Source organism: Penicillium subrubescens (assembly GCF_028828155.1).
Source record: "Penicillium subrubescens strain IBT 31985 chromosome Unknown utg000002l_segment0_segment0, whole genome shotgun sequence".
Lineage (NCBI taxonomy): Eukaryota > Fungi > Ascomycota > Eurotiomycetes > Eurotiales > Aspergillaceae > Penicillium > Penicillium subrubescens.
Genome location: NW_026643152.1, coordinates 3,656,747 through 3,682,963, shown reverse-complemented (window position 1 = coordinate 3,682,963; position 26,217 = coordinate 3,656,747). Strand labels below are relative to the sequence as shown.

The 26,217-nt window shown below is 48.8% G+C and overlaps 13 protein-coding genes across 13 annotated transcripts; 6 read left to right on the top strand and 7 right to left on the bottom strand.

Annotated features, from left to right (window-relative positions):
* Positions 1-428: 428 nt before the first annotated feature.
* N7473_002700 (glycoside hydrolase family 71 protein) lies at positions 429-1,522 on the bottom strand (the record flags this gene model as incomplete). The annotated part of the gene is made up of 3 exons (XM_057148640.1): positions 429-813; positions 865-1,377; positions 1,449-1,522. The coding sequence occupies 3 exons, from the start codon at positions 1,520-1,522 to the stop codon at positions 429-431; spliced, it is 972 nt and encodes a 323-aa protein (XP_057012294.1).
* A 1,512-nt stretch (positions 1,523-3,034) lies between these two features.
* N7473_002699 (PQ-loop repeat-containing protein) lies at positions 3,035-3,994 on the bottom strand (the record flags this gene model as incomplete). The annotated part of the gene is made up of 3 exons (XM_057148639.1): positions 3,035-3,590; positions 3,653-3,904; positions 3,960-3,994. 3 exons carry the CDS (start codon positions 3,992-3,994, stop codon positions 3,035-3,037), a joined length of 843 nt encoding a protein of 280 aa, XP_057012293.1.
* Positions 3,995-6,006: 2,012 nt separating this feature from the next.
* Positions 6,007-6,840, top strand: N7473_002698 (SDR family NAD(P)-dependent oxidoreductase; the record flags this gene model as incomplete). The annotated part of the gene is made up of 2 exons (XM_057148638.1): positions 6,007-6,515; positions 6,585-6,840. The coding sequence occupies 2 exons, from the start codon at positions 6,007-6,009 to the stop codon at positions 6,838-6,840; spliced, it is 765 nt and encodes a 254-aa protein (XP_057012292.1).
* Positions 6,841-7,412: 572 nt separating this feature from the next.
* On the top strand, positions 7,413-8,381 carry N7473_002697 (alpha/beta hydrolase; the record flags this gene model as incomplete). The annotated part of the gene is made up of 1 exon (XM_057148637.1): positions 7,413-8,381. The coding sequence occupies one exon, from the start codon at positions 7,413-7,415 to the stop codon at positions 8,379-8,381; it is 969 nt and encodes a 322-aa protein (XP_057012291.1).
* Positions 8,382-9,553: 1,172 nt separating this feature from the next.
* On the top strand, positions 9,554-10,411 carry cbpA (putative calcineurin binding protein; the record flags this gene model as incomplete). Its single annotated transcript, XM_057148636.1, has 1 exon — positions 9,554-10,411. One exon carries the CDS (start codon positions 9,554-9,556, stop codon positions 10,409-10,411), a length of 858 nt encoding a protein of 285 aa, XP_057012290.1.
* An 830-nt stretch (positions 10,412-11,241) lies between these two features.
* N7473_002695 (uncharacterized protein) lies at positions 11,242-11,562 on the bottom strand (the record flags this gene model as incomplete). Its single annotated transcript, XM_057148635.1, has 1 exon — positions 11,242-11,562. The coding sequence occupies one exon, from the start codon at positions 11,560-11,562 to the stop codon at positions 11,242-11,244; it is 321 nt and encodes a 106-aa protein (XP_057012289.1).
* A 762-nt stretch (positions 11,563-12,324) lies between these two features.
* On the bottom strand, positions 12,325-13,076 carry N7473_002694 (uncharacterized protein; the record flags this gene model as incomplete). The annotated part of the gene is made up of 2 exons (XM_057148634.1): positions 12,325-12,991; positions 13,045-13,076. The coding sequence occupies 2 exons, from the start codon at positions 13,074-13,076 to the stop codon at positions 12,325-12,327; spliced, it is 699 nt and encodes a 232-aa protein (XP_057012288.1).
* Positions 13,077-14,554: 1,478 nt separating this feature from the next.
* On the top strand, positions 14,555-14,942 carry N7473_002693 (uncharacterized protein; the record flags this gene model as incomplete). Its single annotated transcript, XM_057148633.1, has 3 exons — positions 14,555-14,692; positions 14,765-14,832; positions 14,897-14,942. The coding sequence occupies 3 exons, from the start codon at positions 14,555-14,557 to the stop codon at positions 14,940-14,942; spliced, it is 252 nt and encodes an 83-aa protein (XP_057012287.1).
* An 825-nt stretch (positions 14,943-15,767) lies between these two features.
* Positions 15,768-16,505, top strand: N7473_002692 (uncharacterized protein; the record flags this gene model as incomplete). The annotated part of the gene is made up of 1 exon (XM_057148632.1): positions 15,768-16,505. The coding sequence occupies one exon, from the start codon at positions 15,768-15,770 to the stop codon at positions 16,503-16,505; it is 738 nt and encodes a 245-aa protein (XP_057012286.1).
* Positions 16,506-16,897: 392 nt separating this feature from the next.
* On the bottom strand, positions 16,898-18,022 carry N7473_002691 (DNA-directed RNA polymerase II core subunit RPB3; the record flags this gene model as incomplete). Its single annotated transcript, XM_057148631.1, has 3 exons — positions 16,898-17,276; positions 17,343-17,908; positions 17,969-18,022. 3 exons carry the CDS (start codon positions 18,020-18,022, stop codon positions 16,898-16,900), a joined length of 999 nt encoding a protein of 332 aa, XP_057012285.1.
* A 940-nt stretch (positions 18,023-18,962) lies between these two features.
* Positions 18,963-20,683, bottom strand: N7473_002690 (NUDIX hydrolase). The gene is made up of 2 exons (XM_057148630.1): positions 20,080-20,683; positions 18,963-19,974 (listed from the first exon to the last, which is right to left on the bottom strand). The coding sequence occupies exons 1-2, from the start codon at positions 20,126-20,128 to the stop codon at positions 19,547-19,549; spliced, it is 477 nt and encodes a 158-aa protein (XP_057012284.1). The 5' UTR covers positions 20,129-20,683; the 3' UTR covers positions 18,963-19,546.
* A 1,259-nt stretch (positions 20,684-21,942) lies between these two features.
* On the top strand, positions 21,943-24,267 carry N7473_002689 (arginyltransferase). The gene is made up of 9 exons (XM_057148629.1): positions 21,943-22,176; positions 22,393-22,437; positions 22,531-22,606; positions 22,682-22,867; positions 22,937-23,341; positions 23,399-23,496; positions 23,551-23,616; positions 23,702-23,958; positions 24,013-24,267. Exons 1-9 carry the CDS (start codon positions 22,122-22,124, stop codon positions 24,136-24,138), a joined length of 1,314 nt encoding a protein of 437 aa, XP_057012283.1. The 5' UTR covers positions 21,943-22,121; the 3' UTR covers positions 24,139-24,267.
* A 39-nt stretch (positions 24,268-24,306) lies between these two features.
* N7473_002688 (uncharacterized protein) lies at positions 24,307-26,144 on the bottom strand (the record flags this gene model as incomplete). Its single annotated transcript, XM_057148628.1, has 2 exons — positions 24,307-25,808; positions 25,898-26,144. The coding sequence occupies 2 exons, from the start codon at positions 26,142-26,144 to the stop codon at positions 24,307-24,309; spliced, it is 1,749 nt and encodes a 582-aa protein (XP_057012282.1).
* Positions 26,145-26,217: the final 73 nt, after the last annotated feature.

Genomic DNA, 26,217 nt, shown 5'->3' with positions numbered 1-26,217 from the left:
TGAACTCAAAGGTGTTCTACGGAAGACTCGTTCATTTGTTAGAACAGTGAAGACTCCTTTATGCAACACGAGTAACCCGAGGATGCTCCGAATCTAGCGCAGGCGAGATATCTTTGGCGACTCACGACAGAACCAAGAATGACAGCATCACATCCAAGACCCTCTTGGCCATAATAGCTGGATTCGGGTCTACACAGGGAAAGTGGAATGCAAATGATTGAGTTCCGGTGCTTATCCTGGGGTCAAGCGAAATTTCAGTGTTCTATAAATTTTCTCTTGTGTTAATTCTATGACTGCCTCTCTATTCACAGCTCCAAGCTCTCCTCACTCTTCTAACAAGACAATAGTTTATCCCCCACTAAACAGCTTGGAAGTCACACCGGAAACTTAGTCAAAATAGCCTTGGCGTACATTTAGCTTGAGCAGAATCAAACCTGCCCAGCCGCAACCATCGCATCCAAAACCGCATCACGATACGCAACCATTCCTGGAGTCCTCGGATGGAACGTCTTGATCTGCTGAGTGGGCACATACGGCGAGACCTCCTGAGTACTCACATTCCCAGACGCAATAGCATTATTTGCTTTGGCAAAACGGGCAGCTTCAGGGCCGGTTGGATCCTCCTCAATCGTCGTCGCAACCACACACATGGCTCGTATATATGGGTCTGCTTTGAGGATCGAGGGAAGCAAAGTCCCGGAATCGGGTAGCTGAATGGATCCCTGGGAAAACAGGGCAGAAACCTCGGCCTTTTCCTCACTGGCAGAACCGTACTCGAGATCGGGCCAGGCGCTCAGGAAGAACCAAGCTTGGCTGGGATCTGGCTCGCGGACGCCTGATTCACATCAGCGGTTGCCTGTAAACCCCGTGTCCACGTTGGCGTAATAGACAGCGTGGGATTCATACTGCTGATTTGCGTCTCCGATAGCAGCTTGAATCACGTCATTGAGCCCAGTCACAAGAGCGTTCAGTTCGGCGCCGAGGTCTGTCGTCAGGAAGACAGTTCGATATGATGGCCAGTCGGTGGTCGCGTTGTACCCTCCCCACCAGTAGTGGAAGGAGCTCATGTCGCAGTCCGAGGTCTGATCGTTGAAGAACTGCGGGTATCCAGCGACGTAGAGCTTGAAGCCTTCTTTGGTTGCTTTTTTGAGGATCCGAAGATAAGTCTCTGTAAGTCGGCCGCGAAGTTCACCCTGAAGAAGGCCGCGGGCTTTACTCTCGGCATCTTCGCAGTTCGCGCGATTTGTCGAGCCCCATCGCGCAGTATTTGGTGTGATAACGCAGTGCCAGACAATATCGCTGAAACCAAGGTCGTGACCCCCAATGGTGAGAGTAGCGAAAGCGGACTTGTCTACAGTGCTCCACTGGTCAATCTGGCTGTTTGCCCGTCGATGGAATCTCCTGAGCAAGAAAGCCGCTCGTAGCTGAAGTCCGCTTCATAGCTGAACCATTGCCGAAGCAGTTCGCCGTAATTATTAGAGCCAACTCGGTACTTATCCGTTGAGGTTTGTCCCGTGCCCATTCCGCTCGGATTATGCACCAATTGTCTGGTATACTTCAAATATTGGTTGGCTCTAGTCTTCAAGGGGACTTGATTCAATTTGAAGAGGGTTTCAGACGTAGTGAGGGAGTGGGTGAATTGGCAAATAGGTAAGAATTAGACCATTTGACATGTGGATACAATATCTGACTTCATCTATCAGAGTTGATTACAGGGGATTAGCTGGCAGTTTTGGTCTACTCTTCCCTATCAGCAGTCGATAATTAAGATGTTTATTTACGAGGAACTTACAATTAAGATCATAGTGCAGAGCTCAATTAGCAACTAGTATCTTCATGTTACCACAGCCTAGTCTTATAGTGATTCAGTTGTTCCGTACTTTTATTTAGCACGTAGCCTCCACCCTCAGAATGCGGCTTCATCGCCCCCGCTCTTAAAGGGAGCGCTCGCGCATTCTTATTCTAAATCTGGCTGAGTTGATAATAATAACCACCTTATAAATCTGCAACACTAAGTTCACATACGCGAGTTGAGTTCTGGCGAGCTTTGCAACCCGCTTGCTAAGCATAATATCAACCAGCACGATTGTACCAACGTGTGTAGCCTCACTGACGAGCACTAGCCAAGGCGCATTACTGTAGTTGAGGGGGACCACCATCGCTCTGCTAGAGGCCGTTATTGTATACACGTAACTGATCCGGCCACAAACCGATGGATTGTAGTACGGATGAAGAATGTAGTGACAACGGCAGGTCGGAACGTTACCATTGTCTTTGGTGATCAAAGAACTCAAATCGAATCATTGCATGATAAATGTAGTTTAGACGAAGAGGCCTGGTCTTGAGAAAAGCAGGAAAATCTGTAATATCCTGAATGCGCCAGGTCAAAGGGCGGCCAGACACTCTGCAGCAAGCTTTGTAATCCTCTGTTGGCTAATGGCCGTGGAAACTTTGACCAGTCATAGAAGCCATAATATGGCGATGTCACTAGTTGGCCATGGCCTTTAAAGGGAGCAACAATAACTATGAATGAAGGGTAGAAGAAATGGGTGCGTTCACCTAGTCTGTCAAAATATATATACTATTGATCCCAATATGACAGACAAGGCACATTTCTTCTTTGTGAGGTAGGTGCTCTTCTATTTCCTGTCTTTAGGAGTTACGAGTGCTGAGTTTTGGAAAGTTTCAATGCCCACTAAGGTTGTCGTTCCTTGAATACTCAGTGAGAGATATATATTGTAAGAAGTTGTGGGTTATTCTTTTAATTCATGGCCTAGTAATTGTCCATTACTACATCTGCTGAAGAACACGATGCAAGGCAGCCACTGCGTGACCTGTGATTGTGCCTCATTTAAGTATCATCATCAGGGTTATTTATACTGACGCGCCATGATTCTGTGGCCATGATTGAGGAGAGCACGTATTAAAACCCACATGCTTGCACTAAAGATTATCGATGCAGATTCTAAATTCTTGTTAAGACTATCCCAAGATCATCACCCAAGATCAGCACGTATAGTAAGATTCATCAGAATCATCTAAGCAAAGGCCGGGTCTCCCCTTCATTTGAAGCCCACGCCCTAGAACCCTGTCTCATAACCAACCAGAACAAAAGCCCTTGACCAAGACCGTAGACACCATTATATACCACCACCCACCCAACCGTGGTGAACCAGGTTGCCAAAGCCTGCAGCGAGATTCGATGCAGTGCAATCTCATCGTAAGGAAAGGAGACTCTAAATACCCACGAGACAGAAACAAGACAGAACACCATGAACTGGACAGCAAGTCCGGCAACGCTCAGCCCGGGCGGTGGTGCGAGGTGCGAGGATATTTCCCGTGCTTGGTAGTATATTGCGGCAAATGTGAGAAGAGCGACAATATAGGTAGCGTAAAGGCTATGGAAGCCAAGAAATAGCGCGGTGAGCCATCGGAGAGGTTCCTTGTTCGTTGTTGCACCCTTTATAAGGCAAGCTGCAAAGAAAAAGACAGGCACCAGTGAGATGAGAAGGAAAGAGATATAAATGCCAATGACATGTTTATTCCGCCCATTATGATTTTCTGGAGCGAATCGGAGGCATGATGCGAAACTGAGCGATGATTAGATTTATGAAAATTTCTCTTCAGCTATGGAATCCTTATCTCAACAAACTATACCAAGAACAGGATCCATAAGACAATGACTTGGCATAAGTTCAGCCAATCGGTGACAATGATGGGTCGGTGAAGGAAAAGGTCTGGCTTGTCTGGTGTGACAAACAGGCCGATGCAAACTGCGAGCTGCTCAGTCGCAGATATGAGATTAAAGAGGACATAGTATAGGGAAATTCCCGAAGATGTCTTTTTCGTCCATATGTGGGTAAGCTGCGGAAGGAACGAGATAGAGGTAACGAAGAGAACGATACTGTGATTTTAGCTAATGTCGGGCACTGAAACTTAGGTAGCTGGGAACGACCTACACACTGAGCAGGTTGGGGAGTAGACGATCGAGCATTTTGAATTGTAATTATTTCGAGAAGCGAGTTTACGCAAGACAAAATTAGGAACGTAGAAGGCGTTGTGAGGAGACACAATTTTGGACAAGTAGAGGCAGAACAATCAACTCTCGGGTCTTTGAATAATAATTTAGTGACAAATTTGCATCTGAAATAGCCCGGCGCTAGCTTTCCTTGCCCCGCTAATCGTAAATCAAGGGTCTGTGAGATTTCGGTTTCGCTGTAGGTAAGCTGAGGGAACTAGTCAATAGTCGCTTCGGGGTGAAGTGCGGACTAGCAGCAACCTCCGCTGAAGGATAATATTTGAGAGTGTAGGTCAAAGTAATTTCATCTAGTAAGTTGCGATAACGGTATTCGACAAATATTGCCAGACTGAAGCCTAATCACGGGAGCCAAATCGCATTCCTTGATCTGGGAAGTGCATCCTTGACGTGTTTGCATGCCGACTCGCCTCTACGCCCTAGGTTTGCTCGGCTATTAATATCTGATTATCACACGATACTTCAATCTGAACCATCCCACTTTCGGTCTGAGCAGCCGGGCCAGTGGACCGAACTTTCATCGCATATGCCATCAAAACAGAAGGTGCATCTTTCTGTCCTGTTAGCGAAGCACTAACGGACTTTCCGGGACCAAATTAAGCAGGAACATGTGTGTCTATATATGATGAACACTATAAAACGATAAGATTTGCAGGGAATTGAATGAAGCGACTGCTCAACTTACCTGAATACCTTGGTCCATCAACCACTGACAACCATTAACGTATCTACATTCCATCAAGGTAAGTGATGTGAGGAGAAAATGGAAAACTTGGACACTGACCTGAATAAACACGATGAGAATTTCAGTTGTATCTGGACTGTCTCTGGCGATTGCAGCCCCAACCGCATCTGCAAGCGCTGTTTGGATGAAACCTTGCTACCACACGGATCAATGCGCTATCTATCAGTACAATGGGGGCTCTGACTGGAATAACGGGGGGTGTTATAATATGCCCCAGGGCATGTCGTCTTTTGAAATCTCCGATGGCGTACAGCAGTGCATATTTTATAACAACGATAACTGCGACGAAAGCGGCTCTGCCTGGGTTGACACCACTGCCTATCAGTGGTTTAATTCGGAGATAGGCTGGATCTGGTCTCTCCGCTGCCGTTCGTACTGAATGACTGAATGAGTGTTTAAATGCTTAATGCATTTGGAGCCAAGGTCTGGTTTTGACTTTTTGCTCCCAGAAAAACGTCTCTATTAATATTGTAACTTTGTCTAACTACAGTGAAATCAACACTTTGTCTAGAGCAATCTATCTATCTATTATCCCACATACAGTCTGCTCTAACTTATATAAGTACAATCAAAGTAGCAATTATCTCAGAATAAAATAATAAATTCGCTATCCCGCGCCAAACGCTTGTAATTACATACAGTACTTTGCCTTAAGATTGCCAGAAACATACACTTTCTGTTCAAGCTATTATAAAAATTGCAATTGATAAACGCGGATGTATACGTACAGGAGCCTTTTTGCCTCACAAGAAACGCACGTTAGACCTACTAGGTAGGCTCATGCTATACCCCGCTGCATTTGCTGCTAGCTGATCCGACTGAAAATGACTCAAAGTATTCCAGATATCTGTGCTGACTGATATTCGAAGTCCAGACTGGGAGGCCTGGTAATCCCCAGCAATCGCCTTTGAAGAATGTGGGGTACCGGGGTGCGCGTGGTAAGGTTTTCTCGGGATGTGGAGATGACGCCCTCAATATTCTGAATAACTCGTCGGATATCTGTCCGATGTGTCCAAGTCCACGGGGAGAATAAATTGGACATTATTCGCAGTTAAAGAAGAGCCAAATTAATAGAGCATTGTGTTGCATATCATCCCGTGCAGCATTATCCAACATCCGCAGTCCACCACATTCAAGGACACCTACCCAGCATAGCACCCTCGAAAGCGTCAAGCTGAATCGCACAGCCCAAATCCGTCTATCCCATCTCCTTCATTCCTTCAAGATGGTCGAACAAACACTCACCAGCAAGGTAGCCATCGTCACCGGCTCATCCTCAGGCATCGGCGCCGCAATCGTACGAGAACTATCCTCCCGCGGCGCCAACACCGTGGTCAACTATCCCTTCCCCGGACTCAAAACCGAAGCAGACACCGTGGTTGCCTCCCTAGGAACCGACTCTATCGCCGTCGAGGCTGATATGTCCAAAATCGAGTCCCCACAGAAACTCGTGGACGCAGCACTCGCGAAATGGAGTCGCATTGACATCTTGATCAATTGCGTCGCGCTGGCCGTGAACAAGCCTATAGAAGAGCAGACACTTGAAGACTGGGATTTATTGGTGAATATCAATGGTCGGGGAACGTTTCTTTTGACAAAGGCTGTTCTACCACATCTCACCAAGGGAAGTGGGCGGATCGTGAACATTGCGAGTATTTCTGCTCGGGGGCCGCCGCCTAATCAGACTATTTATGCTGGGACGAAGGGGATGGTTGATTCTTTTACCAAGTGCTGGTAAGTCAACCACAAATCTTAGCACACGTTTTCTAATGATTAGAATCTTTCATACTAATAAATGCACAGGGCAAAGGAACTCCCTCCTAAATACGGATGTACCGTCAACTCCGTTAGTCCCGGTCCAACCATGACCGAAGGCTTTGCTGCCGCGGGCGAGGAACAGATGAAGATCCTCCAACCGATTATTGACCAGACACCGGTGGGACCGAGGATGGGACGGCCTGACGAGATTGCATATGCAGTTGCGTTCCTTTGTGAAGAGCGGGCGCGGTGGATTAATGGGGAGCATTTGATTGCGTCGGGTGGATTGTTTATTGATTAGAAACATCTGTCATCGGTATGCACTAGTTGATTTTGTGAAGTACAATGGAAGTTATGTCACCGAAGCTGTTTAGAAATTAAGGATGCGGATTTGTGATGTGCAAGACCGAGTGTGCGAGTCAGTCGTCTGGCTCCACTTTGTAGCTCTGCTTTGTAAGTAGTAGTATAATGAGTGAAAAATGGGCTCAATTGGGGTATGATTAGGAATGTCTCAAATAATATCACGATCATTGATTGAACAGTAACTCCACTAAAAAGGATGAGTGCGACCTTACTGCCTTGTTGAAGCGTTTTTTGGCCCCAATACAAGCGGTCATGACTCGCAAGGCTACGTGAATGTCGCCGAGTCGGCCTAAAAATCGGGGGCCAATGCCGATCCACACTAAAGATACTCAATTACTCATCCTCATACATTCCATCCGAAATGAGGACGAATGGCGAATACGCTCAACGAGAAGGTACATAAAAGGTTGTAGGTCCTGTATGAATTGTCCGATTCTCAAAAGCATCATCAGGAGCATTTCTTACACAGTTGTTTTATCTCCTTCATCTTCTTTCTTCATTGTTATTATAATGTCTCTACAAACGGACCCCTCGTGGCGCGAAGCCATGGCTCCTTTCTTCGCTGAGTCGGCTGCCAATCCACGACCTCCGATGACCGATGCCTTGACCATCCGATCGGTGGTAGAGCCCAGCTTATCGAAATGCCTGGAAGAACTTCCCAACTTTCCAGACATCGAGCACGAGATACACAATATCACTTCCTACGATGGGCATACGATTGCCATTCACCGGTTCTGGAAGAAAGTACCCCATACAGATACAACCACACCCGGTCCAGCAATTGTCCACACACACGGCGGTGGCACCATCTTAGGTAACGTGGAAATGTTCCGCGGATACCTCAGCCAGCAGATCCAACAGCATGGCATCCAGATCTTCTCCGTTGAATACCGGCTAGCACCCGAGAATCCCTTCCCCACGCCCGTGGAGGACTGCTACGCCGGCCTGGTCTGGGTGAACCAACACGCGCACCAATTTTCCATTGACCCGCATCGCATCGCGGTGATGGGCGAAAGTGCTGGGGGGAACCTGGCCGCTGGTATCACCTTGATGGCCCGCGACCGTGGGCTCTCGCCCCCGGTGGCGAGGCAGATTCTCGTCTACCCGATGCTGGACGACCGCAACACGGCCCCGTACCCAGCCCTCCAGGATCTGGTGATGTGGTCAACCGAGTCAAGCATCGTATCTTGGTCAGCCTACCTGGGGGCGGAGTTTGGTAGTGACAATGTATCACCGTATGCGGCCCCCGCCCGAGTAGCCAGTGTTGAGGGCCTACCCCCGACGTATTTGGAAATCGGCAACCTGGACATCTTCCGTGACGAGGGACTGAGCTTCGCCTCGCGGATCGCAGCGGCCAATATCGAGGTGGAAGTCCATATTTATCCAGGACTACCGCATGGGTATGATATGTTTGCGCCTGTTTCAGCTGCGGCGCAGAGGGCGATCACAGATCGTGTGCGCGCGGCCTCTACCTTGTAAGCGTGGACGAATGGGGTGGCTGGGGAAAAAGGAATTGTCAATAGTTCATCAGATTAGAAGGCAGCCTCATTTTCCTGCCAATGAAAAATAGACAATAGAGTTGTTGATCCCTGCACGCTGTCGTTCGCGCTTCCGGGCCGAGACCCTGTAGTAGCGAGGATACTGTAAATGGCCAGGCATGCGACCTTCCTCCGCGTGGCATTGCTAGGCGAAGTTAAGCCAAGATATCGTGCGTATGCCGTATGGAGTAGTAGGACTCTAGGCAGAGTCATTCACAAGCGCGATGATGGGAGATGACTTTTTTGGGGTGGCTGAGGGCGGAGAAGAGGGAGCTGGAGAAAGAGAGAGGCGGAGCTCTAGTGGAGGCCACCTACGTAGTCAGTCAGTATAGACCTCGAGACCCGAGAGTATGTAGTACAACTTGTACAGCGTACTGCGGACTGCAACTGCAAACAGAATAGATATTGTAGATCAGGGGAGAGTCCACTTCATTCAATTAGTTCAATTAGTATATCCGTTGTACTTTAAATCTGTCTTCTCCCGGTCGGCATAACCGAGCAATGCGCCTAACAAGGTGTGGCGCATGCATCTGTGGCGCATGCAATCAATAACTGCACGGAAGGCCTCCCGAATAGAGTCAAGTTTGACGCAGTGGCCAATGACAAGGAGGCTGAGACTGTAGTCATGAGGCTTGGAGGAGATTCTCTTAGAAGACTAAAGAGTAAAGACAGTGGGTCAGGAGCATAGATGAGGGGGAACTGCGGCGTGGTCCGAGTGGACCAACTGGACCGAGTTGTGTACTGCACTGCCCTGCTAACCAGACGACTCCGGCGAAGGTTGCCCGCTGCGCCTCCCCCCAGACACAAAGCGATGGCACGGAGAAAGAAAAGGAATTTTCAAAACTTAGAGGATAAATATCTGCATGCGGTCGCCAGTCTCATTATTTTCCAAGACCAGACCAGAAAATTCCGACATTGAAACAAAAGTGGTTTTGCCTCCGCAAAGTCTAGAACTTTAAAAGCCGATCCGATCTTCCTCCTTATCCGAGTGGCAACTCTTCTCCCCTTTTATCTCTTCTCTTATCCTCCGCGCCACTTAAAAGACCAACACAACATCCTTTCTTCGCAAACTTCCCACATTCTCTCAAGGAAACACATACTATCACACACACCATGGCTCAATCTGTACCCCATCTTGGCTCATTGCCTGCCATTACCGAGAGCCGCTCCTCCTCGCGGTCATCCTCGCGACCAGCACTCTCCATCGATCTCTCCAGCATTCCCCCGCTATCGCAACCAACACCACCCTCCAACACTCTCCTAATCACCGAACTCCACGACCTCATCCTCTTCCAGCCCTCCTCGCTAGAAGCCATCCGCAACCAAATCACCGTCGTGGCCCGCCTGCACTCCTTCTCCCCACTCCCCTCTTTCCGCCGCATCATCTGCTCCTTCCACTCCGATAAGGACGCCATCGCCGTCCGCCAGATGCTCGAAGGCACCCGCCTGCTGAACCGCAACGTGCGCCCGCGCATCTACTTTGGCGAGCCTACCCCGATCCTGAGCCAGGAAGAGGCTCAGCGCAAGCAGCTGCTCGAAGCTCCGCAGCTGGATAAGCTCTTCTTCATCTCCCCGCCACCCAGCCCTCCCCACGGATGGCAGATGCGCAACGAGGACCCGCCCAACAAGGAGGCACATGCCAGTGATCTGGCCACTGCCCTGGCCATGCTGAAGACGGATCAGCCCGAGCCCATGAACGTGGACCCCGCCACTCCCGTCTCCATCACCTCCGATAAGCGCACGCCTAGCTGGCCTCTGGCTGGCTCGCAGCAGCGCAGCCGCAGCAGTACCATAATCTACAACCCAGAGGACCACGGTCACAGCCCGAATCTGCCGGCTGTGATGGTTGAGGATATGAGTTTGCCGGTGGATGAGGATGTCGATATGGACGTGGAGTTGAGTCCCGTCGAGACGTCGATTAACAAGCTGCCACCCAAGACGGCGCGTCCCCCTGTGGAATTGATGAACTAGATGGGATATGGGAATGGTGGATTGTATATTCTTCTTTGGCTTTTTTAGCGATTGGTTATATCTGTGCATATATCATCCGTCGTGTATTACGGTGGCATGTGAGCATTCGGCGTTGGACCAAGGGTGGACTGATTTTTCTTCTAGAGCATTATCTGGGATTCGGGCTTGTTACTGTTTTTAGCTTTCTCTTGAAAAGCAAGCCCTATGGCTATAATACAATATCTTGCTATGTCATTTCTCTATCTTGAGTTTTTTTAAACACTCTTCCAATCGTATTCACAAATTCACATTATTCACATCGAGTTTTTAACTTGAATGCATATTTAGCCTCACTGGTAAAAATACATCGAAAGATTACTTCTCACTTTTACACACAAACCCCATACTGTACAATTTGTGTTCACCAGTCCACAGACTCCATCATTCACCTGATCGACGTCTCGACAACCTCATAAACACCAAATTAGCATCATCCAACCTTACACCCACACAATCCACTCTTCTCCATCTTCTCACCTCTCTTCTCAAGCTCCAAACAAGGTCTACACTCACACCACTCACACCCCCCTTCCCCAAACCCTGAATCTGCAACGCATTCCAAACCAACCTCAACTCCTCCCTCTCCCTAGATCTCCTCCACCTCCTAAACAAACCCTCCTTCTCCCTCGCCATCCCCACCGCCTTCAACGCCTCACAATCCCCCTCAACAACCCCATCAAGCGTCAAACCCTCAATCTGCACAACAACAAAATCCAACGCCCCCGCCAATCTTTCCGCACGCCCCCCATCCCGCTCATCCCGCAACTGCTCACAGAGTCGTCGACAATAATCTAGGTAGTGATGAGTTGAGATCGAAAACAAGAGCTCCGGCCTTCTTTGGGGTGGTCGATGAACATGTACATGAGGCAGTTTATGTTTGCGGAGAGATGGCGCTGCGCAAGGTGTTCTTTCGTGCTTCCGGCGGGTTTGTTCGCGGTGTGGAGGGTTGATAGGGGGCCGGGGAAGGAGGATCGGTCTGCGATGGTGTGGCAGAAGGAGAGGCGTTCGGCGTTGTCTCCGGGGGTGAGGAGGATGTCGATTATTATACGGAGGTCGCGTTGGAAGGTGGCGCGTTCGGCGGCGAAGTAGGTTGGCCAGGATATTGATGACATTTTGGTAGTGAGTGACTAGAGGGATGTAGTTGGATGGGTTGGATGGATGGATTGGTGGAGGTTGTGTAGATGGTAGTCGTGAGAGAGTTCTGTCGGAGAGAAGTAGTGGGATGGCGAAGGTCCATGGCGACTGGGATTTTGTCTTTGTTTGATGGAATATCTCCATCGGGTGGCCTGGCATGCATTCATCAGAGCAGGCGCTTTGTTGTGACTATGTGCAAGACAGCCAAGTCGGATTCCTCGATTTCATTGTCTACTGGTAAACTAGGACTGGGCCATGTTGTATACCGACAAAGAAATCCCATAAATAGAGTCAACATAAATCTTCACTCAGGCGTAAATATAGTCTGTGTTACTTATTAAAGTTGAGGCAGCCAAAGAGATAATGTTGCATACAAGAGATTCATAATAGGTCGCCTTATCAAAATAGCTTGAAGGATGTCTATCAACCCGCATATCTCAGGAATATTCTGGAAAGTTTCGAGCCTATCTATTGAGATACATTCTAGAAAGGCTTATCTGAGGATATGAAGACAGTCAGATTTCCTAAAGCTCTTGCGTGAAATCCATACCCCCAAAAATCTTGATCCTTCTCAGTAGCCCTCAAATCGTAGACCAGACAAAGACCCGCCCAACCCCTTCGAGCCTCATCCTAGAAGATACCAGAATCATCCGAGGAAGCATGAGCATCATACATTTGAACAGCGTAGTCGCGCAACTGCGATTCCCAAGGCGGAAGTTGGCACGGTCTCGGCGAATTCATCATACGAGACCCAACCCCCGGCAGTCTGCGCAGTAGATCATGAAATTTGCCCTGCAGATGCAACTCCACCATGCACCGGGAGGCATGCTGACCAACCATCCAGGAAGCTTATCACGGAAAGGGACTTTCGAAAAGGTCAACTCAAGGCAGTCAACGACGGCAAGTTGCTCGGTCATAGAACGTGGCTTGCCCATCGATTTGAGGACGGCGGTGACCTGTTCAAACGCGAGGTCCTTGAGTTCTGGGATCATGTTGAGGTCACTGAAAATGTAGACGTGTAGGTGACACAACAAGGTGTGCGACAGTGAACCGTCCGGGGAACTGGCCAGAGTGATTTGTGACGGGGTTTTCGCTTTCGAAAAGTCATCCACCGACATCTTAACCCCTCCTTCCAACGAAGACGAGTCCTCAGATTTTGTTTCTCCAGGCGAATCCGCGGGCAGAGTTACTACCTCACTGTAGTCACCGCGGTATGCCCATTCGACGAACTGGGCCACGGTCTCGTAGCGTGTCTCTGCAAAGGTCATTCGCATAGCACGGCCTTTGAAGTCGTGTCTGAGGGCTGCGACTGAGGTGTTGCATTTCGATTCGAGGAGCTTTCGATGGATCTTGATGGATTCGGATCGGGTCGCGGTTTGAAATTCCACGATTTCTGAGCCCAAGAACCTGTGAGACGTACAGTTAGATATGTGTGGCTTCTCGGGGGAAAGGTCACTTACTCAACAAAGGCTATGCCTCTATTAGACTCCATTGCGATGGAGTTGTTCTTGATTGGCTAGAACTTGTGTTCAAAATGATCGTATGGGATGGAAAACCCGATGAAGGTTGGTAGGAGAGAGGAAGAGAGGAAGTGGAAAATAAAGAGAAGATAGAGTATAAATTCTCTATGGACCATAATCATGGTAGCACTCGGGTTTGATGGAAAGTTCCATGAGGCAAAGGACAAACTAAGAACGCTGCAATACCACAAACGCAGGGAAAGTGCCGCTCTGTATGAGCGAGATAATCACGCCGCAAGAGATGGAAACTGAACATCGCATATACAAGGCGCCTGGGACCAGAATGTCCTGCCATTTGAATTGAAAATGGCGCTTAATATGAAAGTTAGGAGTCGAGTACAAGAGGTGCTCCCATAGAACCGCATCAAAGGAACCAAAGCAAATCTTAATACCCTAAGGTATTGGCTATTCTCTCTACCTGATATGGAGGCTAGTAACCATTCATTTCGTGGACTGAAGTTCTAATTGAGGTTGTAAATGAGTAGAATTACCAGACTGCTGGCAGAGACCTCCTCACAGTGCCTAGAATAGACAGTAGATTGGATTCTAAAACTATCTGTCATTTTGCTGGTCATCTCACAACTGGAGTCTTTGTTCAACGCATGAATAGAGAAAAAAGTCGCGGGGATTTGGGTTTATGAATATGGCATGTTAGTCGGTAAATTCGACAACTATAATAGGTAGTTGACTATTTTGCTAGATGGCCGTTAGCTGACTGTAAAACCCCCCTTGTAGTGAAGGCATCTCTACCGAGGTATTCAGTATTCACGAGGGGTCCGATATAGTCCCCTGAAAAAGGGGAGAGCTAAACTACAGTACAACCACATAAACGAGCTGAGCCACACTATGCAAGTACAATGCGCCATCGACTGAATTAGCGAGAATCCCACACGTGTGGCTGGCTGTAAAGCTTACGAAAACGCCAACACACCTCTGTAGGTCATCTCACATCCCCATACCCCGGGCTAACGGCGACAATGATCTCATTCAAAGATGAATTGAATTCCCTCCGAATCTCTTTCCAGAAAGGGATCTTCCAAGTTAGACCAAATGGAGATAGCTCATCCGCCCTATCTAGTGATTCGTAAAAGGGGCCGGGAACTGAGCGACAAATCCTGACCACTCCTTACACTCAGCCCTACCCGATAACCACGCTAAAAGGCTTAGAGGGGGGTCCATTGATCCTTCGGTGTGGACCTCATGACGTCCCTTGGCGCCACTTGCGTTTGTGGATTTCAGGCAGCCAAGAAAACCAAGACATAGTATACCCAGCCGAGCTGTGCTTATTTTGTTGCTTGGTTGCATTAGGCTGCTTTATTTTCAGCTGCTGTTCCTGTTTTTTCTTCGTCTTCCTTCAATTCCTATTTTTTCTGCTATTAAATCAAGAGATACCTCAGAAACACACATTTCCAACAATCAATTCAATTCCATACCCCCTATCTCACACACAATGTTCGACGCTATCAAGAACTGGTTCTCTCCTGCTCAGGAGAATGAGAACAAGTGGGATGCTCGCAATGTGGAACTCCAGCAGCCCAACAGCCCTGCCGGTCCTGCCATGAACAACGAGGCGGTTAATCAACAGCCGGTATGATTATCTCTTGTTCTGCATGCCAATGATCCCCTCAATGAATCAAGTATGACTGACAATACAAAACAGGGCGGCCCCGAGCAGATGAACGTTCACATGCGTGGTGGTGGTGAGGGCGAGGATGTCTGCTGTGGAATGTAAGTATAATCGAGCTCCCAGTCGTTAAGATGGATAATAACTAACAATTGATTTCTCAATTAGTTGTGCTGGTCTCTGCTGCTTTGAGTGCTGCGAATGCTGCTGCTAGATTACCCGTCGTGCCGAGATTCCCGACAACTGTAGAGTTTGAATGTTACAGCGATTCACCCAGCGTGTTTATTTATGGATACCATTGTTTGAGCAATGTCTGTTCAGTTAATGGCGCTACTGGATAGATAATGATCATGAAAATACTGTTTAAAGCCCGACCGTTCAGATTGCGTATTGGTAAACTGTAGATGTAGATTCTTCAATTTTGAGTCTTTTCCCTATGGCCCCCGACATGTTCATCTGCCCAACCTGGTCAAACTACTAAGTACCTATGCCATCAGTCTCGGAGCCGCTAAAATGAGATTGATTACAGCATTTACTGCTAACCAATATGCGTAGTCTATTTTCAAGTACTGCCTACCAAAGGAAAGTAGGTTGACCCGTCTAAACAATGGACCGTTCTATACCCAAAAAGGCTATTTTTGACCCTGACATTATTAGATACCTAGGCATTGTTCCAGACAAAAAGATATTGTTTTTGGCTACCTCGATTTGGATTCAACCAAATGATAAAGCCATTGTCAAAACAATGAGTATCCTTTGAGCAAGACGAGTCTTCGCAAGTACAGCCTCCAATTGCGAAAAATGCAACAGAGTCGAAATGAACAAAGACTGTACTATTCATACACCCAAACCCCTCACTTCCTAGACCATGCTGCATCTATAAAAACCAAGACCCGACCTCGCAAAATGAAGTCTCTTACCCACCAGCTTCAACCTAGTTTACATGCAATACACTCCCCAAAGAAACTCTTCAGATCTATCTAGACAATCAGGTATGGCTCCAACCCTTGGACCATCAATCTCTAACTTGATCAAAACCATGTCCTCCATAATCTCCCCAACAGCCAAGGAAGACCGCCCTCTAACCCAATTCCAAAAAGACGGCCTCCTGGTCCAACGCCTCCAAGAAAGCATCTTCCCAACAACAATCTACCTCTCCGATGACTTCAAATCCAAATACCTAATCTCCGCAGAAAACGTCACCTCTCCCTACCCATCCCCTCAACAACTCCCCATACTAACAATCCACAACAACCCAGCCAACAAGACAATCAAAATCACCCACGTCCTCCTCCCAAGAACCCTACACCCCCTACTATCCCGCTATTACGCACCAAGCAGGGAAATCGAAAAGGCAGGCACCCTGCCTAAAACAACACACTGGGTAGGTTTCGATTTAAAATTCATGCAGCGCTACAAAGAGGGCAGCGATTTTATCACCGCGCTCGATCATGCAATGGAAATTGGGGGTATGGCGTTCATCGTGGATGATCCGGCGGATGCACCCGTCAAGGCGTTTATGATGGAAATTCGGGGTATGTTCCGTGGTGAAGATGATATTTTGGCTTCGGCGCAGAGACAGGTGCATGTTTTGGGTCAGATGGTTTTTGGTAAGTATTTTACTCTTGGACCGGAGGTTTTGGGGTGGAATGGGGAGGGGAAGGAGGAGAATGGTGAGTCTGGGGTTGAGAATGCGTGGCCGATGAATGTGGCCGAGGGGTCGGTGTCGAAGTCGAGGTCGAGGAAGGCTTCTAGTGTGAATTTTTGGTTTCAGTAGATCAGGTGAGTTTTACTTTTCGTCGTGTTTGTTTTGTGTGAATTGATTGAGGATAATCTACGCAGGACTCCAGAAGATGAATACATTTCAATCAGATTAGAGCATAACTTGGATATCAAGAGTGTACATTGTAGCAGTATCGTAAGTTGAGACGCTTTTTTTTCTATGGGAATTATGGACACAGTGGTTCAGAAGAACCGAGTCAAGTTGGCTTACCACCTGCGATGGTGATATCACACTCGAGATGAGAAAGGGAAGGTAAAAACTCCAAATTGCGCCACCAAATCACCAGTCAATGACAAGCAAGAAAGAAAATAAAACTCCATCCAGCATGCTCAAGCCCGTTTTGTAACCATCATAGCACCCCCGCTAATCACCTCACCACCATTTGCTCAATATCCATAGGTGCTCTGGCCGTATGGCGTGGCACCGTATGGGGTCTGGGCACTGGCACCCCAGGAGGCACCGCCGTACCCACCCATGTTGCCATCGATACCCTCTGGAGGCTCGTAGGCGTCCGCATCACCAGCGCCCATCATCTCGGCATCCTCTGGACCACCAGCGTGGCCGTTCTCGCCTTCGCCAGTGAGCTCGGAGACAGTCAGGGCAAGCTTCTTCTGAAGCACGAAGATTCCCTGCTGGATGATCGTGTCCGGTTCAAGGTTACCGATACTCTCCACATCCATGTAGAAGATGTTGGGCTCCGCATCGTAGTCAAATGGCAGGTCAGGGTTATTGGGCTGCTCCCATGCAGCGTTTTCAGAGATAGGCCTGACAAAATCCCCAAGTCAGCAAAACACCCAAACAGACACCGCATGGACACTAGATGCAACATACCATTCCTTAATTGGATCCTGCTCATACCAATAATCCACATGCTTCAAGTTATTATGCGGATCATACTCAAAGCCCACCGCTGCAGTAGGCGCCCACTTCGCATGTTCCTTAGCAGTGCCCTTCTTCGCCAGACAAGTCAACTTGATCTCCTGCCCCTTAGCCAACTTGCAAATCAACGGACCCTTGCCCTCGGGATCAGTAATGACAGGATCACCAATGGTATCATTCATCCGCTCGCCCTGGACCATCAGATCGCGCGCATAGACCGACATGATGCCACTTTCACAGCGCACATGCAGCGAAAGCGTCACGCTGCAGCGCACACAGTGGTCCTCGCAATCACAATCACGGGTGTAGTCCAGGTCCTGCTCGCAGTTCTTCGCGTTGAGGGGAATCAAACCCAGACGGTGGGCCAGCATCTCGTCGGGAATGACGGAGGTGTTGTTTTCAATTTCAATTAGATCGAGTGCGACGGTTGGCACCTCGGCGAGGATTACTCGGCGGAGGGAGTTGGCGAAGGCGAGGTCAACTGAGCTCAGTCTGAAATCGACACGGTAGGGTTCCACCTAAGGGGCGATCATATTAGTCCTCCGAATCTTGTTGACTTTGCATTGAGGCATGAGTACCTCGCGAACGGTGACCTGCGGCCCCGCGGGCTCGAGGTCCATCTCATAATCCATGCTGTGAAAGCGGGCGCGCTGGTCGCCGCCACCCGTGTCTGAAGCTCGGATCTATCTCTTGCTCATGCGATGAGTGGAGAATATGGAAGAGAGCTGGCACCGCTTGGGAGCAGGGTCAGAGTGGTGAGGGGTGGTGGTGAGAGGGATGAGGTTGTTGGATCTGTTCGCTGCGAAGATCGCGCGGCTTTGGGCCTTCGGGGCAGCAGTTGGCGCTTTTCCTATTCGGGCGGTATGCCTGGAGATATACCTGCGCAGTCACTACATAGTTTAGCAGGCTTGAGAGAATTCTTGCTCTCAACAGGTAAATCACTTATTTAGTGAGTTGAGTTTTCTATCGATCAATTTTCTCAGTTGACTATTTTAACAATTGCGCTCTGATACGTTTGGGCTGCTTCTTTAACGTTCCAGAATAGTTAGGAGGGCCTCTGATCACGTGATTCACAAGCCGTCAGTGATCTAGACATGCGGCTCCAGTTGACAATCCCTGCGATTAGATGATCTGCTAAGGTATAGGATCCGTCCTCAACGAACTTCATGATTTACTCCGGGAGAAATGTTTGTGAAGAAAAATTCAAAGTGCCGTAGCTGATGTCTTTAGCAAGCTTAATCTTTTATCTAAGGCAGCCTTAGGACAATGGACCACAATCTGAGCAGCAATACTTGAACATTATTCCTGAAAAAAAGACAAATTGATAGGAGGGTATATTTCTTCACCGTGTTGGAAGGCATCAATAATAACGCAGATAATATTGTGATAGTACAGTATACACCTCACAGTGGGAGATTGCCCTCCAAAGAAAATGGAGTGGGCGAATACGCCCGAGATGGAAGGAACCTAGAAGCAACCAATTATCTTAGGTAGACATGCATTAGTGAGCTGGCGGCAAGAGTTTGTGTCGTGAGACATGTTTGATTGCGATGAAAACATCCTTTTTCGCCTCCTCGATCAAAATCGGGGACATGGTTACAAATCAGTTCTACGGGGGCTCGAGTTATTGAAGAGTAAAGTGTGTAGGTCAGACTAAAAGTTCAGATACTAGCAAGAACTAGTCAAGGCAAGAACAGATATACCCAGTTCTTCAAGTGACACGTGTGGGCTCTTTCCTGTTCCAGCTGGTCAGGAAGCCTCACACAGTCTGCAATAAATAGATCTGAGCACAGGACAGCAGTTTCTCTTCATCTGCTTCATGATCCCCTTGATATCGGGACACCCGTCTATCAGGTATGATAGCAATGAAAACAGGAAAGCACCAACCGGGGGCGTGATCGGGTAAAGCAGCAGCCCAACCACAGCGGCGAATGCGATGCAATAAAGATATAGGGAGTAATGGAGGAGGAGGAGGAGGAAGAGGAGGACTGGCGAGGTGAAAGAATTCAAGAAAGCACAGAGCCACCGTTCTTTTTTGGGGGTCATGTCGAGTCATCATCAGGATAGTGCAGCTCACTGCTCCCGAGGGTTCCAGAAGGAAAATGTACGAGAACCATTGTATAAAAGACAATATATACGAAGCGAAAGCCCGGTGGCTATCGCTTCAGAGAGCTGCGGTTCAGGGCTTCGAGCAGCTCGGGTCGATTGGCCAGTGCTGTGGCGGCCTGAGCATAGCTCACCCACTGTCGTTTCCTCTTGTGCATCTCTGGCCATTGTGACTCTTCCTTGTCCACGCTGACTTCGAAGAATTGGTAGGAAGCCTTGGGCGCCTGAGCGGTCAACAGGCCGGATGGCCGCATGTCTGGTATTAAGCCGAGATCGCGAAGCACGGTGCAAATGACACCGGCCTCTTCCCAAGCCTCACGGCAGGCGGCCTGTTGTGCTGTTGACTCATCCGTCTCCCATCCTCCCTTGGGAAGGACCCAGCCTCCGGGACCGGCGGACTGAATCATGAGGACTTTTGTCTTGTCTGCGGAGAGGGGGACCACGCCGGCCACGAGGCGTTCGCCTTTGGAACCATAGCCTACACAAGGAGATCAGGTCAGCAAGAATGTCCGATCATTACATTCATTCGAGAAAAAAGGTTGTCCGATGCCAATTAATTCCACATGCCGGAAGGCACACTTACGTTGGTTTTTGCGCCCGACTCGGGACTCCATGGACCGATTTTGTGCCATTGCGATGGTCGGTTCCCAATCCGTCTCGGCGCTATTTTCGATTGGCTCCCGGTGAAGCCGTGGGACGGCTCAAGAAGGGTTCAAGTGGAAGAAAGGAAGAAGGGAAAAAAAGAGGTGGCAAGACCGGGAGAGATCGAAGGCCGTCGAGAAAAGAAAAATGAAGGGGAATTAGAACTGAGAGAAGTCTCAAGCTCCCGCGGAGCCAGTAGGACTTCGGGGGAGTTTGGGAAAGAGAGAAGCTTCCCGGAGTTTGGAGTTCTGCGGGTCGGATTTGGTTGACCACTTTTGCTTTGGTGGGCGGTCGGGGAAGGGAAATTTTTCTTCCCCTTGGGGCGCGAACGGTCGAGACTGCGGGGAGAAAAGAAAGGAATAGAAAAAAAATTGTTCACTTGGAGTCAAAGGTTCTCTTAGGTCTTCCCATTCAAGCCCGTGATGGCCGGGTACCTGGACTGAGGAGGAGTATTAAAAGGCATGGTCGTCAGGAAAAAAAGAGAAAGATTGAAGGAAGTGGCGGAAGTGGGAAGGACTGAGAAGAAGAAGAGAGATGGAAATGAGGATTCGAAGAGAGAAGTGGGAATGGAGGGGCAGGCAGACCCGGCGGCGCAATCCGGTGCTGGAAAGGGACCTGACTAAGATGGACAAATTACCGTTTGTTACAAGGTTGGGTTAGGGTAATTATTATTTTCAGTAGTACAGTAGTGACTACAGTAGTGTCGAAGCTCTTTTCGGAGGCGTAGAGTTGGATTTTCTCTTTAGTTTTAACTATAGTTTAACGTTCAACGGTAACGGGCAGGCGGGAACCATGAATTAGACTATCGAGAGGGCTTCTTCTGAGAAGGGGATCTCTTCATAGGAATGCTCTTTTGATTTTCTAGTTCTTCTCTGTCGTTGAATTGGACTTTCTGCATCCACTTTAGTGAGCTCGTTTCTTTTTCCAAAGCAATTATGTAGTTCGTCTGGGGATGGCCTTCGACTAACACCCCTGGCCTTATAGTAGGTCATGTGACCTCCCTCGGCAGTCCTTTTCCAGTAGCAGCTACGTAAAGAAAGAGAAGAGCATTCAAGGTCTACAAGAAATGAAATGTGTCTTGTAATTACTAGATTTGAATGAATCTCAATTTACCATTTAATTCGATCATAATAATAGAAATGCAGGTCTACAAATGTAATCATTTCCCACGATGACCGCGAGTTCCGGTATTAGCGGTGGTTCTGCCCTAAAGCATGTCTCGGGTCGACTGGGACCCTCCGCCGGTACCGAACCCTGAACTGGTTTAAACTGAACAGTCCTGAACAGAAACAGCCAGAGAGTTACTCTAGTTACGATGGGCTAGGTCCCCTGGGAAACTCGGAGCGATTCGATGCGGATCGCCGATTCGGTAAGTTGGCACGCCGATGAGATCATTCAAACTCAGACCTACACCTACGTAGTCCGTCGAATACTAGTTAGTTAAGTTAATGACTACTGCTGTTATTACTAACTGGTCTATGACTGGTCGATCTGACTAGAATAAAGTACAAGTACCGTACACCTATACTGGAATAGACTGCTATCAGATATTGATCTGCTTGCACTGACAGCTATCATTGTAATATGTTATGCATCTCCATACTAGAAAAATTAATTTTGGAATGGTCTCCCTTTTTTTCATGATTCTGTTTACTTGCATAAGGAACTCCATTTTGTTTTTCCCATACAACTCATCTTTCTCCAGCGTAATACCAGCCAACCCCGCCAACGCTTCATCCAACGTGGCCCATACTTTTTCTCCTTTCAGCTTCTCCCCTCTTCAATTTCCCACCCCGCCCTTAACCCTCAACCCCGTTCCTGTCCTGCAATAACAACACATAACATACGAACTCCCTCCCCCCCCCCGGTCTCTCTCCTTCTCTATTCGCCACAATCCTCTTGGTTTGCCTCCCAAATCCCTCCCAGGCACAATTTCTTGCTTCCGCCGGGGCCGCCGACCATCGGCAGCCAGTCATTCCGCGGATGGAGCCCGTTGACGCCGAACGCGCGCGACAGCTGTCGCTCTTCCGGCCCTTAGGTACGTCCCACTTGCGCCCCAACCACGAGCCACTGAGACCAACCCCCGAGTCCCCGTGGCGCGTCTACGGCTTCTGCGTGGCTGCTCGGGTTCTACCAGGGCGGGGGATCCTCGACTGGGCGCGCAGCAGTGGCCGATCCGCCCCTCGCACGTAAACATCGTCAGACAACAACAGAACTAAACTAACCGGCCACCAATTTTGCCCTTCCTTGACAGGTTACCAGCGCAATTCCTGTGGTTACTGTAAATCCGACGATGGAAGTAGGTCTTGCATTTTTTTTCCGAACATCTGACTGTGATCCACAGCCCTGCTTTGGGAATGATTGTCTGACACGTCATTTTTTTTCTGCCCAGGCGTCTCATATTACACCAGCTCCGTGGTCGTGCGGCCCGAGCACTATGAGGAGCTCATCCATCGGGGATGGAGACGGTATGCATCATCGATCTTGACACTCCACATGACTGATTCCCATGACTAATACAAATCACAATCATGATAATCTAGATCGGGAAAGCTCTACTACAAGCAGAACCTGCAACGGTCATGCTGTCCGCATTACACGATGAGGCTGGAGGCGAACGCCTACCAGCCTCGACGTGACCAGCGTAAGGCCATCAATCGCTGGAACAAATTCATTCTAGGCCCAGAGTATATCCGCAAGGCAGCCCGCCTCTGCCCGCAAACTCGAGAGTAAGTGCTTTCCGACGTTGCTCCATGACCGGGCCTGTCGACTGTCCATTGTCTCACAGCATGATGCAGGGAAAAACGGCATCGGAAGTGTAACTTTGACCTTCAGTCTGCGGTGCATGCGTCAGAGTACAGCAATGTTAAGCGTCCCATCGATCCCGTAACTAAACGCCCGTTGGAGCCGGCGCACAAGTTTGAGGTCAACCTCGAGGCCGACTCGGTTTCTCAGGCCAAGTTCGATCTGTTTGTCAAGTATCAGACGACTGTTCACAAAGAGGACGTTTCTCGCTGGAAGACGAAGGACTTTGAGGGGTTCTTGTGCTCTGGCATTAAGCGGTCTCCCCATCCGATCACAAAGTCGAATGCGTCTGAGAAGAAGCTGGGATCATGGCATCAGTGTTACCGACTGGATGGCAAGTTGGTTGCTGTTGCGGTGCTGGACCTGGTTCCGAGCGGAGTGAGCTCGGTGTACATCTTGTAAGTTGCCGTTGTTCGTTTTTGTGGTCATTCTGGCTAACGAATGTCTGATTTAAGCTACGATCCTGATTACGAACATTGGGAATTCGGCAAGTTGAGCGCGATGCGTGAGATTGCCTTTGCGCAAGAGAACAATTATGCATACTACTACATGGGTGAGTTTTTACTGAAACAGGGCATATGACAGCGTCAATTAACAATCCACACAGGATATTACATTCACAGCTGCGTCAAGATGCGCTACAAGGGCAACTTCAGACCCCAATACATCCTTGGTGAGACAAATCGCCGCCTTTTGTCATTCTGCGCCGTCGTTGAACGAAACTTTCCCTCGAAACGCCACTAACCACTGGTCTCTAGACCCCGAATCTTACGCCTGGGACCCACTCGATGGCGAGCTCTCCAAAAAGCTTGACGCCCAACCCTACGTCTCCATGTCCCGAGAAAGAGCTCCACGGGACGCCAAACCATTCCCAGACATTGCTCCCGACGTGGATGAAACGGAATTGTCTCTCTTTGACATCAACATGCCGGGTGTTTTGACGCTGGACGAGGTGAAAGCTCTGGACTTGAACCATTGGTATCTGCTGTATCATGGCTCGTTCGTGCAGATGGAGGTAAGCATTTTGTCTCTTAGCTTATATAGTGTGTCGAGTTCTGACGTGATGCAGGATCTTGTTGGCTGGGATAGAATGCCCATGGATAGTCCGCAGTCGGTGAAGGGTATCGTTGCTGAGCTTGCTGCGGTGCTTGGACCGAAGCTGGTGAAAGATAGTGCCGTGGTGCTATTTGATTAAGCATAGCAGTGCGTGGAGTGGCATATGGAGTTGTCATTTATATCTGTTTGAGCGCATGCTTTTATTCTCGGGTAACTTCAAAATATGCTCACGCATTTTTATATTCATAGCTTGCTGAGCGGCTTCGGGTAGCTTTTTCTTTGCTTTTCCTGCTTGATTGTAGGAAAATTACAACTGCATGCCCAAGTATTTCACCAGCATCAAATCTCTCACTTTCCTTCCACTCGCAATACTCTTCGACACAGACGCTCCCTCTCGCCCTTCAAATCCATTCACATAGAACAATCCCGGAACCAACTCAGCATCATCAACGTGCTTTCCATCACGCGTGATAACAGGAAGCCCATTCGGCCAATAATCTCGATAAATCCAAGCTATCGTTGGCCTATCCACACATCCAGATGACCTATCAACTGCTCCACCTGCCAATACAAACTCCTTCCTGACGCTGTCGCAATTCGGCCGCACCAAGTCTGGCTCAGCTTGTCTTGGGAAAAAGCAAGATTGATTCGGGAATGTGACAGCCTCATCTTTCCCATGGAATATGGCCGCAATGTCATCGTCTGAGAATAATTCCCCGGCAACCACTCTTGTGAGATCGTTAGGTCTGGTATCGTATTCATACCATGCAGTTTGATCCCGGGAAATGGAAATAAAGGGGAGACTGGTTGTGTTCAAGCCTTTGCTTTGACGGCGGAGATGTTTAGGCCACAGAAATGCAGCCGACGTTCTCCATTGTTCCCCATGAGGCTGGAGGATAAGACTGTCTGGTAGTCTTTCGGAAACAATGCTCGTGACGTGAATCGGCGCGTACTTGATCTTCTCTGGTTCCGACGCGAGTGGAGGTTCAATCTCAAGCGCTGTTTGGTGAAAAGGGGCCGCGATAACCACGTTGTCGAAATGTTCCATGTGCATTTCTTGAGACCCGTCTTCTGTATTCTGGGTCCAATGTACCCCAAAAGTCCCATTGCTGAATCTCGTCACTCTTGTCACCACAGAATTGAGGTGACTCGAAAACTCCTCACGATCGTATAGCTCGCCAAGGAGCCCAGTGAATATCCGGTCATGTTGATTCCAGAGAAGTTCTTTCTGGGGGTTCGCGTTCATTCCATCCGTTCCTGTGAATCGACTTCTCAAGTCTAGACTCTGGCCGGCTTTTGCCCGAGAGCCTGCCCACATGGGGGGGTTGGTACGTCTGTTGCAGCTGTTGGTCCGACCGCTATTTATACCACTCTGAGAAAACGCCTCGCGGATATACCCCAAATATCTGACCCAAACTGAAGCATCGGCCACATTTCGTCGCAGAAGTCCTACGAATTCCATCCACGTCATATCAACCGACTCTTCCGCCGGACAACCAGTAGTCTTCTCCCTGATACGTCTGCTCATCCAGTACAACAAACTCCGAGATTCTGTATTCCAGTCATTATGCCACCAATTTCGGAGACTTATACTTGTAGAGTTGGCGATTTCTTCGATCACCATGTCATCTGCGTCAAAGGTATGTCCGGCTGTGTTCACCGTCGTGCCATGGCCGTATAGTTGTGTAAATCGAATTCGTCCTCCGAATTGTGGCTCTTTTTCGAAGATCGTTACTTGTAGTGATGAATTAAGTTGGTTGGCGTCGTTTATTAGGAAACGTGCGACGGATATACCGCCGATGCCGCCTCCTAGGAAGTTATTAGAATGAAGTGATACATTAATCCCCTCCCACTGTAAGATAAGAAATTGGACACCGGTTTAGTATTGATTCACTTACCGATGATGGCAACTCTATTTGATTGAGAATTTTGAAGATCTTTTTCTCCACCAAGAGGCTCTTGCTTAGGTTGCACCCCGGTTAGCGGCGCATTCTGAACTCCAACCTGACTATTGCTGGCTCGCACTGTTCCTGCAAAGGCTAAAGCCATGCATAGCAGACCCACAATCTTGCAGACAGAATAGCGACCTCGTTGGTTGGTGGCTAGCCTGCGGCGACGGGCCAGTTGGACTTTCGTGGGAGTCATTGGGAGGCTGAATGAAGCATGTTGACAGACAGTGAATGGCTGGGAAATCGGTTCTTCATATAAGTCATGTCTT